Source organism: Helianthus annuus, chromosome 12, assembly GCF_002127325.2.
Source record: "Helianthus annuus cultivar XRQ/B chromosome 12, HanXRQr2.0-SUNRISE, whole genome shotgun sequence".
NCBI classification, from domain to species: Eukaryota; Viridiplantae; Streptophyta; class Magnoliopsida; order Asterales; family Asteraceae; genus Helianthus; species Helianthus annuus.
The window spans coordinates 88,898,922-88,913,076 of NC_035444.2; the positions used below are offsets into that span (position 1 = coordinate 88,898,922).

The following is a 14,155-nucleotide window of genomic DNA, read 5'->3' on the forward strand; positions in this document are numbered from 1 at the left end:
AGTTAAAAAATCTATATAATGAGTTAGATTGAAGAAAAGAATATAAATGTGATAGGTTGATTAAATAAAAATAGAAGAATTATTATAGATTAGTTAGAAAATAAAGAAATATAGAAAAACACCCATTTTGGTAATTATTTTTCAAATCACCCATTTTGGTAAATAACTTTTCCACCAACACCATTTTAGGAAAAAACTCAATCAAATTTGATTACTGATGAAACACTGGTTAACACTAGGTTATCCCAGCTGTTCATCTCGTGGATTAAGGGTTCAGTCTCTTCCTCCATTCACCTTTAGCTGAATCTCCTGCAAAACAGAACACCGGTGACTCGCCACAAGGAGGGGAATAAGGAGGGGGGAGGGTTTCTCCTTATAACCACTCTCTGGCGTGAGAATAAGTACTGTTCTGAGGGAAATAATGTGTGTTGAGAGTAAAGAGTGAGAGAGCTGGATCCTTAAACCTGGAGGTGGAGTCCTCTATTTATAGCCGGAGAATGAAGGAGAAGGAGGAGGTCTGCCAGCTATCAATGCTCGTCAGCTGTCCGACTAAGGGGAATATTCTTTATGTCCCTTCTGTTATCGCCCGTCATGTGGGTGACGTGGCACGCTCTTATTCGTCCAGCTGGGCGCTCACTGGTAGTGGCTCTCGGCCTACTCTCAAGAAATCTTGCAGTAATGGCTTGCACCAATCATTTAAAAAAAGTTATTTTACTCCCTGATGTTTCTATTGATTCTCTAATATACTCCCTGGCCTTAACTCTGTTCATTTTTGCTGTTAAAAGTAAGGGAACTTTTGATTTTCAGTTCAAAGTAAGGGTAATTCAGTAATTTTACGTATTAGTGTCTATTATTTATTTATTACATTACCTACAAAAATCCAATCCATCCTCAATTCATTAGCCCTCTCTTCAGTATATCTTTTGTGACAACCATTTTCTCTCTCTAGCTTTTGTCACAACCCCCACCCATCAACACCACTACCATCAAACACCACCACCACCTTCAATCACCATCCCCACTCACAATCCACCGCAATCACAACACACTTCCACTGCAAACCACCACCACCATCACCATGAACAAGCTACCACCACAACCTGCCACCGCAATCACCACACACTTCCACCGCAAACCACCACCACCATCACCATGAACAAGCTACCACCACCTCCCACCACAAACTGCCACCGCCATCACCATAAACAACCTACCACCACCACCACCCTAACCCAATCGACACCATGGTTCATCAATCAACAACATGAATGAAGTAACAGATTTGTTTCGCCAACGCCCCCGCTGTTCAGATTCATCACCATCGCTAACCACCACCTCGCTCCACCGGACCACCACCCAACCCACCCTACACACTTTGTTCTCTCGCGATCTAAACCCAGATCAGTTTACCAGATCTGTTGGAGGACAGTATAATTTAAACCCAAACCACTAGATGGTCTGAACCCTAGATTGAATCCCTAATTGTGTAACGCTTCACATTTTTGTATTTTCCTTATTTCGAAAGTTGTATTCGTATTTCTATTTTTAGAAACATCGTAATTCGTATTTCATTTCAATCTCGAGACTTTGATCATATTGGGAATTCACTTTAATACTTATACATGTTACCTTTCATATTTGTGTTATATACGCAATCAATCTTTAAATACGTGTTTATACACAAAATCGAGACTTAAAATACACCCTGTATACCTAAAAACAAGTTAAAATACAAGAAAATGACATAAAATAACCAAGTAACAAAGTACATGGACTAAAAGTGAGCAAAACCAAAAGTTTTTCCACCTCCTTTCTCATCCAATCATTTCCACCATTCTTTAGCCAATCATATTTCACCATTTTCCACCTCCCTTCTCCTCCAATCACCTTCCACCTTCAATAACTCTCAAATTCTAATCCCCACTTATAAATATAAGCCTCCACCACCTTCTAAGGGGGTGTTTGGCCTAGCTTTTATTTTTTTGGCTTATGCTTATATTTTAAAGTAGCTTATGCTTATTTTCTTTCATTTGCTAAGCTATTTTTAAGTGTTTGGATTAGCTTATATTCTACAAGTTGATAAGTTCTTTTTATGTGTTTGTGTTAGCATTTTTTATTTAGCTTATGTTAGTAAAATGACTAAAAGGGGCATGGTTACATATTATCACATAACTTATATTTTATATGTATCTACTTTGTTTTTATGAGTTATACCATCATTTTTGGATATATTTATGTCGAGGATTACGTAAAACTTCTACAAAAATACATTAATATTCAATAAACATTCATCTTGGTTTGGTTAGATCTCCTGCAATCATATCTCTAACTACACTTATGTATAAATCATCTATTCTACGTTGTGTACTTGTGTCTTTATTTACTTCATTAATGTCATTAGATCCTCAACCATTATTTGGAGTGTAAGATTCTTGTTGCGCCCTGGTAAATCCTTCATCACATGTATCTTTTTTTCTAATATAATTATGAATTGCCATAGATGCTAGCACGATCTTCACTTGTGTCTCGTAGGTGTAATTGACATGCATATGTTGTAATATCTCTCATCTAGCCTTCCATAGTCCAAAAGTTCGTTCAATGACATTTCTTAATGATGAATGATGATAGTTAAATATCTCTTTAGGTCCTCTAGGAGCACGACTAGCAACCGTTTTTCAACGAAGAAAATCTGGTAGATGATAACGAATGTTGGTTCCTTTATATGGAGCAAGATAACCTCTAGTATTTGGATATCCAGCATCAACAACGTAATATTTATCTATAATGAATAAAATAAATAGTATTACTTATATAAAAAGTTAAGCAAAACATAAGGTTTAAGCAAACATGGAATGGTACTAACCACCTATTGAATGTGGAAAATTAACTCCGGGCCTACGCAATGCTTCATTGAAAATTCTAGTATCATGTGTTGTCCCCTCCCAGCCAGCCCATGCAAACGTAAAACAAATGTTAAAATCACATGGCGCCATACTGGCAAAGCCATAGAGCCGTCGGGCGATGAACAACTTTGAATGCTAATGGACTTATATAAATTTTCAAGTCATTCACCATTTGAGGACTTATAAAAATCACTCAAAACAATTAATAATTAAATCTTTAGTTGTTTGTTAAGTTATTTTGTATTATGGGAAGGGGTAAAATACCATTGTGTGTATCAGATTCAAATGAGTTAATCCACCATTTGAGGGCAAATGAGTAAAAACCCATCTTCTTCAAATAAGCTAAAAAACCATCTTCCCATAAGCTTCTTGGAATTAGCTTATATAAGCTAGTAAGCATAAGCTTAAAAAGCTAAACCAAACACCCATTAGTGCTTATTTTGTAAAAATAAGCTAAAAAAGCTATAAGCTTAGATAAAAAAGCTAGGCCAAACACCCCCTAAACACTTTCCACACACCTAATATTCTCTCAAGTTCTCTAATACTCTCAAATATCTCAAAGAAAGGCAAAAACATTCAAGTATTCTAAGTGAGTTTTCACTCACTTTTCTTCACATTTCTTCTTCTTTCAAACTACTTGGATAATCTCTAGGAAGATTTCCACAAATTTGCCATGGGAAACTAAGGTATAACCTCATCACATTTATATATAATTAAATTGACGTATTGTATAATTTAAGCTAACCTAAATGAAGCCGTATGCAAATTGTCTTTACCATATCAATACATTTTATTTTAAATAGGCTTCGTTTGCCACCTCCTTAGATATATAAAAGTTTACTCAAGTAATGGTATTGCAAATAAATTTTCATCTAAGTGAAGTTTTTACTCATTTCATAGAAATACGACACGTATTTAATTTTGGAAAAAGACAACATCATGGTTTACTTTACTAAAGTGTGAGACTATCATTAGTAAATACTCATGATGTTTTATCTTTGATTTTAATATTTATGTCATTGTTTCTTTATCACAAAGTTCTTCAAGGGTGTAATTGTCCTTTGACGTAGGCTTGTTTGGAAACAATTTCACGTTTCTCTTCTTTCACGCTCAGACCACATCAATAAAGCCCCTAGCTATGTGCATTTTACGACACGTGTTATCTCAGTCAGCAAAGGGGCATTATGGACGTTTTTCACAAATGAGCATAGTGGGATAATGCCCAATAATGCCCCATCAATGATTACCTAATTAATATTTTCTTGTTTTTTTTTTAATTTAAATATAAAGGTATTTGAGTTGGAATTACATGATTGGTCAGTCAAATCTTCCTTCAGCGTTATTCAAAAAACGGCAAACACAGCATCAGGCGAGGTCACGCCCAATAACGCCTAGGGGGCGGGTGGAGGGCGTTATTTGGCGTTTTGGGCAATTTTTTTTTTTTAAAAACACGCCCGCTACGGGTGCTCTCATAAACCTTCATAGGCTACACCCTTACCAAAGGATCTCTTTCGGCACTCTCTCTCCTCTACCTAGGGATGGTAATTGAACCCCGATGGGTAAACTTGAAACCCGACACATTTGTGACTGATTTGAGGTCAGTTAATCGGGTTTGGGATTAGGTTTTTTTTCGTGGGATGGGACGGGTTTAGGATTTGGTGATATGCCCGTTTACCCGACCCGATTACCCGATAAAGTTTACCCGGTTGTATACCCGATATTATTTCTTTTATATTTTTAAATATGTATATACATGATACATCCAAATTTTATACTATATTTTATTCCGTATATATTGTAGTTATTTGATATACTTTTATAATAATTATACTACATGTAACTGATTAGTACTTATGCAGTAGAAACCCGTTGAGTTTTGAGACACGTATACCCAACGTGTAATTTTTTTTTAAATTATCGGATTTACCCGATACCCAATGGGTATTTACCCACTAGAAACCCGACAAGTTTTTAAACGAGTTTGGGACAGACGTATTTAACCGAGTTTTAGAGCTCACATACTATTTTTTATTTTCTTTTTTCTTTAGTTATTTTGTTTTAGTTAAAAACTACTATACGCTTTTTTTTCTTTTTTTCTTTTATATTTTACAGTTATACTACTACACTTAGTCTAATAAACTCAACAACTTTAAATATGTTTCTTTTATATGGGATAAAAAAATGTTGATTTTCCATGAAGATGCAGTGTTAGAGAATTCAAAGAAGAATTTCGATTTTATATTTCAAAAACGAAAATATATACAGAAGAAAATTGAGGGAATTTAGCTTCAACTTCAATACATCGGAACAACTATATGCGGCGGTTTGGGCGCCTTCTGAGCCTCTTCTAGGGTGATCGTTTGTAGTCGTGGCGGTTCACACGGGCACGGTAACGCTATGAACTTTGCAATTCGATCTCCCGGCATTATCACCGGCAAACTCTCACTATCTATTTTATTCTTCTCCTGTTCATAATACAAACACATTAATTCAACAATTTAAATTTAATTTAATTTAATTTATTTATCAAGATGGACAAAAAAAATGTCACTCCCTAGTGGTTGACACTTGTAGACTATAGTCCTTTAGTGGACAGTGTTGTAGATTTACGATATAAGATATGTAAGTTTGCCATTCTAAAAAATAAATAAATTAATTAAATTACCATGGATGTCGGGTTTGGTTTGGAAGGCGAGTCTTCCAAACCAGGATCCGAGGCTCCACGGAGATGACGAAGCTTGTCCCAATGATAACAACAAGAAAAAAATCCACTGAGGCTGAATATGATGATCAAGAGCATGGCGGTACCGAGAGGAAACCCTAGTGTTGGGCGAGACGAGTCAGAGTGTTGTGGTGGTGGCTCGTAGTAGTATGGAGGAGCCTCCACTAACCGGAGTACAGCTTCCATAACAGTAACAGTAACAGTAACAATACGGAACTACCAAATGAAGTACACTTGGAGGTTGTATAATGAGGTGGTGTATGTTAAGAGGGAATTGAAGAGGTGATGTAGATAATGGGGTGGATGAGGGGATTAATTTATAAAGGGTGATGGGGTTAGTGGGTGCATGCGTGTAAAGGGACCCTCTAGTTTGTCTCCTTTGGGGGACGGTACGGATGGAGAATTGATAGTGGAGGCAGATTTTATATTCTCTTGCTTTTTACATGAGATTTGAATTTATATTCTCTGATTAAAAGGTAATACACTTGTTGTAGAAAATAGATTTAATGCACCATTTGGAGTTGTATCTCATGTTGTCACTGCTACAACTGACAAATCCGTCTCAAAGGGTGATTTGTTGTGGATATGCTACTTTAAAAAGGATCTTAGGTGGATTGATATCGGGTGGTGGATTTGTCCTTTTTATTGTTTGAGTGTAGACTTTCTAGAACGTCACTCATTTCGGAATTATGATAGCTCAAACGTGTTTTACTATGTAGCTTTATCTCATTTACAATCAACGTATACAAAACACGTTTTTATGGTATTTAAGATGAGGGTGGCACGAGGTGTTCCTTATGCCCCAATATCACTCATGTAAAAGGGAGGATGTGAGATTTAACTAAGGTGTCACGAATGATGACTTTGTGACGTATATTCACTAGACAGGCTTTTCTGAAGATAGGTTGAAGAGTGGTTACACCATTAAGTCTTCGTAGTCTAGTATAATGTTGCACTTATACTTCCAAATTAAGACAAATGTAAGCGCTTAGAATAGGTGTTTCGCAATGTAAAACTCTGTCTTTTAAAAAAACAATGGCTAGTGAAGTAGGATACTAGGATATATAAAACTACCACATGGACCATAGAAGTCCAGATACAAAAATTATTTTCAAAGGGTGCGAATGAGAGATTTAACCAAAATTTCAAGGGGTGCGACGGCGATTTTAGCCTTCAAAATACAATAAATTTTTCTAAAGGGTGCGCCCGCCCAAGGGCTCACTTGGGAGTTGGGTCTGCCCCGAGTCCATAGGCCTATAACTATCCATTCTCAGGCTATATGGTATTTTAGGCATAATGGTGAACTCCTCCCCGTTGAGCCGCCGCTTTAACATGTGATGAGCCTATGCTTATTTTAAGATTACCATGAGATGAACCGATGAATGTGAAATGAGGTTACAATAGTTAACTTGAGGATGTGATGGTACACACACTATGATTTGCGTCATATATGTGTGATGACTTGAACCTAAAGTATTATAATTTTTAATACGATGATGATATAGGTCCAACGTGGTCGCCATTAAACATGATAGAAGTGGCTCGAAATGGAGCAACACATAAGACTACTCAACATATATATATATATCACATATTATCTAAAATTAGAAAGGTGGTTGCACGGTGGGATGATTGGTGGTTATTGCAAGTGGGAGAAAGGTGTTGGTATGTTGGAATTTGGGTGGACGATGAAATTGTTGATTCTCCCGAGTGGGGAGAAAAGGACTTGTATATCACACTATTTTCTATATCTTATGATCTAATATTTAGAAAGCAAAGTATGTATTTAGGTTAAAAACACTTACCAAAGAAAAAAAGGTTTTTTTTTTTACCTTTTTAAATAAAAACATAAAAAGATAGTTATGTTAATGGAAGGGGTGTGATAAATATACCCATGAAAAGGATTAATATACCCAAAGTCAAATTTAGTAATAATTTTGTAATGATTAACTACTTTATAATATTATTTTATTATAAAGTAAAAAGTAATAATTATGTTTTATTATAAAGTCAAAAGTAATGATTATGTATTTTATGTTATTTTATTTTATAATACTTTTATTACTTTTTTATATTTTATTATACTATTATTAGTATTAATATCAATATTAATAAATAAATAATCAAGGCACTTTATTAGAAATACGAAAGTGTAAAAGTTAAAATAAATAACGAGATTACATTTAGTAATGCTTTCGGTGTTTCTTCGGTTACCATTATTACATTTATGTTGACGTCGGGAAATTGACAGATTATATTACGAAAGTCGTAATTGTCGTTAATGTGTCACCGCTAATGCTTTGGCCGGATTTTCGCCTGAAAATTCTCCGGAGACAACTTCATGAACTTTACAACCAACAAAACACGATCAATTTGTTAATAAACTTTTTTTAAACTCGAGAATGAAGCAAAATATGTTTTATATATTAATAAAATTTATGAAAACTAAAAAAAATAAAATGAACATATGTATAAAAGTTTACGTATGTGTCAAAGGTCGGGTAATTAAATATTTTTCATTTTTAGTAGGTGTAATTTTGTTTTCAACGCATTTGTTTTATGTGCGTATAAGTTTATTCAACTTGATTGGTTTAAAAGTTGAATAATTTATTCAAAAACATTTGTCAAATTTGTGTGTTATAACAAAGATTAAAAAAACTCATTATATAAAAGTTTGATTGTATAAAAAATACTTTATGTTAATTTAAAAAATAATATAAAAAGCTAAAAACTAATGATTGTAATTATTAATTAAAAAATAAAATAGAATCATTAGGTAATTAAAGCTTGGGTAATTAATGCCAGCCATTTCTCTCTCCTACCCACATTTCTCTCTCCTTTGACTTTTGGGTATGTTTAACAACACCCTAATGGAAAAGCCTAATTGTTGCAACTTAGACTGTTGGGAGTGGGGCTTGGGTTGACATGTGGCGGAGATAGGTTTCATCAGGCCACCCAGAAAAAAAGTGGGGTGTGAGAGCAGCATGGGCTAGCTTGCATAGGTGGACATGTGAAAATTATTTTTTTTTTATATTTTGACATTTATAAAATAAAACACACCACAAAATTAATTAAAAAAAGTTACATAAAATCCTAATAAATTAAAAAAAAAACAACTTAATAAATCCTAAAAAATTTAAAAAAAACAACTTAATAAATCCTAAAAAAAACTTCATAATAAATTCTAAAAAAAAATTACAAAGTACGATAAATATTAAAGTGGAGAACCCAACGAAATTCCGGGTTCCCATCGTGCCTATACTCGATTTTGGCGATCTTCACTCGATCGTTGTAGCTTAGGTCGCCCGCAGGCACACGGTCGAAGCATGCTTTAAACCGATCCAGGTGCGGTTTTAGCTCCCGCCACTTATGTTGACACGTGTTCAAGTTGTGACGCGTGTTTCTAACATGTTGTTGATATTCCTGAAACGCTCATGTCCAGTAGGCGGTTTGACCACGACGTAGCGTTCGTTGTGCGTCAACGATTGACGTAAACTAGCGCTAGCTACTCATCCTCGGTCCAATGAACCATTTCGTTTTTTGGGTTGGTTTTGGATGAAAATTTGTGTTTGAAGAAAGAAGATGTGAAAAATATTGATGTTTGGGGTGAGTATTTATAGGTAAAAAATAGTAAAAAAATTTTAAAATTTTATTTACATAACCGCCATGGCCAACGGCTATGGGTGACGGTCTGATTTTGGTAGCCAATCTCAGCCAGCCACGTCGTCGCCCCAACCCGCCCCACGCCAGACTTCATAACCACGCTAGAGGGGCAACGCCGCTACCCAAACTGGCCCGATATAGCTAAAGCGGTGTTGATTGGGTTCCCACGCCCCAAACCCAAGCTCACACCCTGTAGTCTTACGGGCATGTTTGGCTATAATAATTATTAAGACGATGTCATATATTGTTTAAGGAATGCATATACTTGTTTTCTCATAATGGGGATGGGACATCACTACGTACTCTTGTAACATACATAAAATGATACTCAAGTGAAATAGATGAGTGGTTTCTAGAAAGGCTGTATTTAAGAATTCTTAAAAATTTTAGGGCTTGTGGTGAGTAAAAACCCTAAAAGCTTGTGTATATTCTCTAATATGGCCATCATCGAAATCCAAACTATCTAAAAGGTTAGATGCTCAAATGGTTTTCAAAGATTCAAACCTATCCGATTATCCATATCTTATTATAAAACATAAAAAGCAGATTAAATAAACACATTGCCAAAATTGGATTTAACAGCCTAAAGTTCAATCAAAACATCAAAAATCGAAACATACCTGATTACTGTCTGATTCAAGTTCAATAAAAAAAAAATCAAGCCTTCATTCCTTCAATAATCAGAGTTCAGAGCCTTCAAAGTTCAAATGTTCAATCGAAACATCATATTTCATATTAATTCAAAAAAAAAAAAAAAATCATATTTTCCTCAAGCTTATTCAAGTTCAATTTAAAAATCAAAAGTTGAAACATTACATGTTGATTCGTCCTCGGTCCTTCAATCAAACACTCAAGTAGCGAAGCATGCAGCTTCAAGATCGACATTCAATCCTCTACCCAAAGTTCAAAGTTGTCGTTGTGCGACTATGTTTATTTGCGACTTTGTCCTACCCTTCAAAATCATTGTTTGCCAATTTCCACCCCAACCATTCTATCACACTTTTTTCTAATGGATTTAAATTGTTAATTAAATGATAAATTGGGTTGCCTAAGAGAATATGGTATAGTTGGTTTTTTGTTAATTAAATGATAAATAAATTGGGTTGCCTAAGAGAATATGGTATAGTTGGTTTCTTGTAGGGCTTAAATTTCCATTTTAAACGGGTTGTCTAATGGATAATTTGGTGCAATTGGTTTTTTAAACTAGAGTTAAATGTCATTTTAGTTTTTGTGGCTTGGGTTAATTTATCAGTTTAGTCCAAAAGTTTCATATTTCGTATGTAGGTTCAAAAAGGTTTCACCGTTGTCATTTTAGTCTACTTGGTTAACTTCATCCATTTTTTCTTTTAGCGAGAAGGGCAATTCGGTCATTTTATATGTAATTCTGTTAACTAGAAGGGCAATTCGGGCATATAAAATGACCGAATTGCCCTTCTCGTTAACAAAAAAATGGATGAAGTTAACCCAGTGGACTAAAATGGCAACTGTGAAACCTTTAATTTGAACCCACAGGCGAAAAATAAAACTTTGGACTAAACTAACAAAATCGTCCAAACCACAGTGACTAAAATGACATTTAACTCTTTAAACTATTAGGTTTAAATTTCTAATAATATATATATGCACACATAAAATCAACGATGAATCCGATATTTCTCATCAGTGGGTGCAAAATTTGGATCGTTTCAAAGCTTGCCGTGTAAAAAACAAACAATTAGTAATAAAAAGCTGTAAATAATATTAATTGTCATTTTAGTCCTTATGGTTTGAGCCATTTTGTTAGTTTAGTCAAAATCTTTCATTTTTCGCCTATGGGTTCAAAAAGTTTCACCGTTGCCATTTTAGTCCACTGGGTTAACTTTATCCATTTTTTCTGTTAACGAGGAGGGCAATTCGGTCATTTTATATGTAACTCTGTGAATTAGAAGGGCAATTCGGCCATATAAAATGACCGAATTGTCTTTCTCGTTAACAGAAATAATGGATGAAGTTAACGCAGTGGACTAAAATAGCAACGGTGAAACCTTTTTAGACACATACCAAAAATGAAACCTTTGGGCTAAACTGACAAAATGACCTAAACCACAAGGACTAAAATGGCATTTAACTCTTTAACCTTTGAATCGTGTCAAAGTATGGCGTGTAAAAAACAAACAATCAGTAATAAAAAGCTGTAAATCTAATACTAATAAAGAAGTCCTCTTAATGCCACATGGCATTATCTCATAATAAAGGGTTTTGTCAAAATGCCATGTGGCAATTTATCATATAACATCAACCATCTATCTATACTTTCTATAAAAGGAGAAATCCAAGTGACATAAGAAAAGCTGATGTGTCAGCAGGAGAGGGTGTCCAACAAGGCTTTTCTTATCTCATTATTACATCATAAAGCCTAATATTAAAAGAGTTTAAAATTCAAAGTTGGCCCACATCAAACCACTGTCTTGTGTATTTTCAAATTTTAAAGGTCTGGCCCACATTCTAAAGGGCAACCACTGCCCATCTACGAGTAGTAGCAGTTGGTTCCTTTGGCAAATGTATACTTAGCAGCAGCAGATGTTGTTATCTTCCGTAATACTTTTAGATCAGCAGATGTTTAACGCTAATTACCGGGAAATTCAAATTTAAATATACATGGGAATAAGTAATTAGCAATTAATGCATGTCACTCAGATTCAAACTCTTGTCAATCATCCTTCTTATATAAGGCTTTTCTTCTCATTTCCCTCTTCATATTTCATCACGCTTTCATCTTTTCTGATTTTGAAATTTGAAATTTAATCACAACTCGAATTCCGAATTAGAAGCATGTCAATATCAGTTGACAGTAATAATCTTAGTTTTGTTAACGATTTGAATCCTGCTAAGGATATGTGGAACATGAAGGCGAGAATTATACGAAAATGGAATCAGGGTTATAAAATGGAGATCATCTTCATTGATGAGAAGGTAATTTATATCTCTGCTTTTCCGTTTTATTTTAGAAAATATAGTGTTGTATGCTAAGAACATAATTTCTTTAAATGTTCTTCAGGGTGCTAAGATTCAAGGAGGTATTAAGAGTCATCTGATACCTGTGTTTGATGGACAGCTGCAAGAAGATGCTGTTGTGATTCTTTCGAAGTTTGGTGTTGGTGAGAATAAAGATTTATATAAAGTAGTAGTGCAGCCTTATAAAATCAACTTTTATAGATGCACAACTGTTACTCGTGTGAGAGATTGGCAAGGTGTTGAGTATGGTTTCAATTTCAGAGCTTATGAAGATATTCTTCAAGGAGAGGCGTTAAACGCTTTGAGTGTTGGTAATGTATATTTTTGTAATCATGTCTTGCTTGTATAATATTAGAGAGTTTTACTTATATTCTTGTATAATGTGATCATGTAGATGTTGCTGGATCTGTGATTTCTTGTGGAGATCTTGAAATCTTTGATCGACCTCCAAAGGAGACTAAGAAGATGAATTTCGATATTGAAGATTTGGAGTAAGTTGTTGTTTATATGTTCAGTCATGTAGTGATCATAAAATGTATTTAATGATGTTAATAAATAAGATGTAGAATGTTTGTATTTAATGTGAGATCATGTAATGGTAATAAATGAGGTTTATATTGTTTGTATGTAATGCTGAATCATGGTAATAAATGAGGTCTACAGTTTATTCTTAGTGAATATAGTACTGAAATTGAAACCATTTGCTACTTTAATAAATGTTATAGTTTTCCTGATTTATTTTCTGTTTTTATTCATTCAATGTTGTTTTGATATGAAGATTCTTTTCATGTAGTGGAAAGGTTTTGTGGTGTACTGTGTGGAATGATTATGCTCTGCAGATTAAGGACTTCATTTCTAAAGTCCCACCTCATGAGCATGTGATGGCTGTTATCCAGCATGGAAAGTGTAAGGAATGGAAAGGTATTTTTGTTACTTTCTGCAAATCATAACTATACTGTTTATTTCTGGCAATATAAAGACAGGTATACATGAAATATTTATATACTTTTCCATGTAGGTGAATATACTGTTCAAAGTGATAAGTTTGCAACACGAATTTTTCTGAATGAAGAAATTGATGAAGTTAATGAGCTAAGGAGGAGGTAATGTGGGATCGTTTTCGGACCCAAACGAGTCGTTCAGAAGAGTTTATGCTCAATACGAAAGGCGGAAACAGTCGTATTGAGGTCAATTCAGCAAGAATATCACTTTAACTGTCGATTTTATTGATTTGATGACAATTTACAGCGAGACAACACTTCGGCAGCACTTCATTGCACAGACCGGAATTGTTACAAATGATTTCGCTTGAAGCCTATTTATAGGGTTTTAATTTCGCTTGAGACTGTTCCAAATGGAATTAAGGTTCCAAGCAGAACTTAATTCCGCGCAGAATTACCTAGATACCATAGAAGCGGAATTAACTCCTTTCAAGCGGAATTACATTATCTCAAACTACGTGCCCTGATTTAACAAATCTTAGATCAAGACTTGATACAAGACGAAGTCGACAGACGCATGCACCAACAGACTCCCCCTCGAATGTTGACGAGTCTTAAGTGTCGAGTCTTCAACATCTTCAGTCTTTATCAGTCTTCGGGCTCCTCTTTTGAAGTATCTTACATTGTAAAGCATCCTCAAATCTCTCTCTTCTCTTCTCTATCATCACCAACAGACTCCCCTCGAACTCCTTTACCAGGAACTGAACTTGGCTCTTGCTTCTCTTGATCAGATATCTTGATTCCTTAAGTTCATCAGCATCATCAGCTTGTGTGAACTTTATCTTCAAGAATCGTAACCTGGCTTTTAACATCTACAGACTCCCCCTTTCGATAAGCTGGTATCACAGTCTGGCTTTCACAGGTTCAAGATC

At 34.8% G+C, this 14,155-nt stretch overlaps 2 protein-coding genes across 2 annotated transcripts; one reads left to right on the top strand and one right to left on the bottom strand.

Annotated features, from left to right (window-relative positions):
• Positions 1-5,111: 5,111 nt before the first annotated feature.
• Positions 5,112-5,902, bottom strand: LOC110895372 (uncharacterized protein At5g65660). Its single transcript, XM_022142687.2, has 2 exons — positions 5,569-5,902; positions 5,112-5,368 (listed from the first exon to the last, which is right to left on the bottom strand). Exons 1-2 carry the CDS (start codon positions 5,809-5,811, stop codon positions 5,198-5,200), a joined length of 414 nt encoding a protein of 137 aa, XP_021998379.1. The 5' UTR covers positions 5,812-5,902; the 3' UTR covers positions 5,112-5,197.
• Positions 5,903-12,099: 6,197 nt separating this feature from the next.
• On the top strand, positions 12,100-13,389 carry LOC110893126. Its single transcript, XM_022140245.2, has 5 exons — positions 12,100-12,240; positions 12,326-12,593; positions 12,677-12,773; positions 13,076-13,203; positions 13,301-13,389. The coding sequence occupies exons 1-5, from the start codon at positions 12,100-12,102 to the stop codon at positions 13,387-13,389; spliced, it is 723 nt and encodes a 240-aa protein (XP_021995937.2).
• The last annotated feature ends 766 nt before the right edge of the window (positions 13,390-14,155 follow it).

Bases quoted from the DNA above. Each gene is read 5' to 3' on its own strand.
- LOC110893126 (XM_022140245.2), top strand. From the start codon at position 12,100: ATGTCAATATCAGTTGACAGTAATAATCTTAGTTTTGTTAACGATTTG. The intron at 12,774-13,075 runs GTAAGTTGTTGT...CTTTTCATGTAG, and splicing joins TTCGATATTGAAGATTTGGA to TGGAAAGGTTTTGTGGTGTA. The intron at 13,204-13,300 runs GTATTTTTGTTA...TTTTCCATGTAG, and splicing joins AAAGTGTAAGGAATGGAAAG to GTGAATATACTGTTCAAAGT.
- LOC110895372 (XM_022142687.2), bottom strand. From the start codon at position 5,811: ATGGAAGCTGTACTCCGGTTAGTGGAGGCTCCTCCATACTACTACGAG. The intron at 5,369-5,568 runs GTAATTTAATTA...TATTATGAACAG, and splicing joins AACCAAACCCGACATCCATG to GAGAAGAATAAAATAGATAG.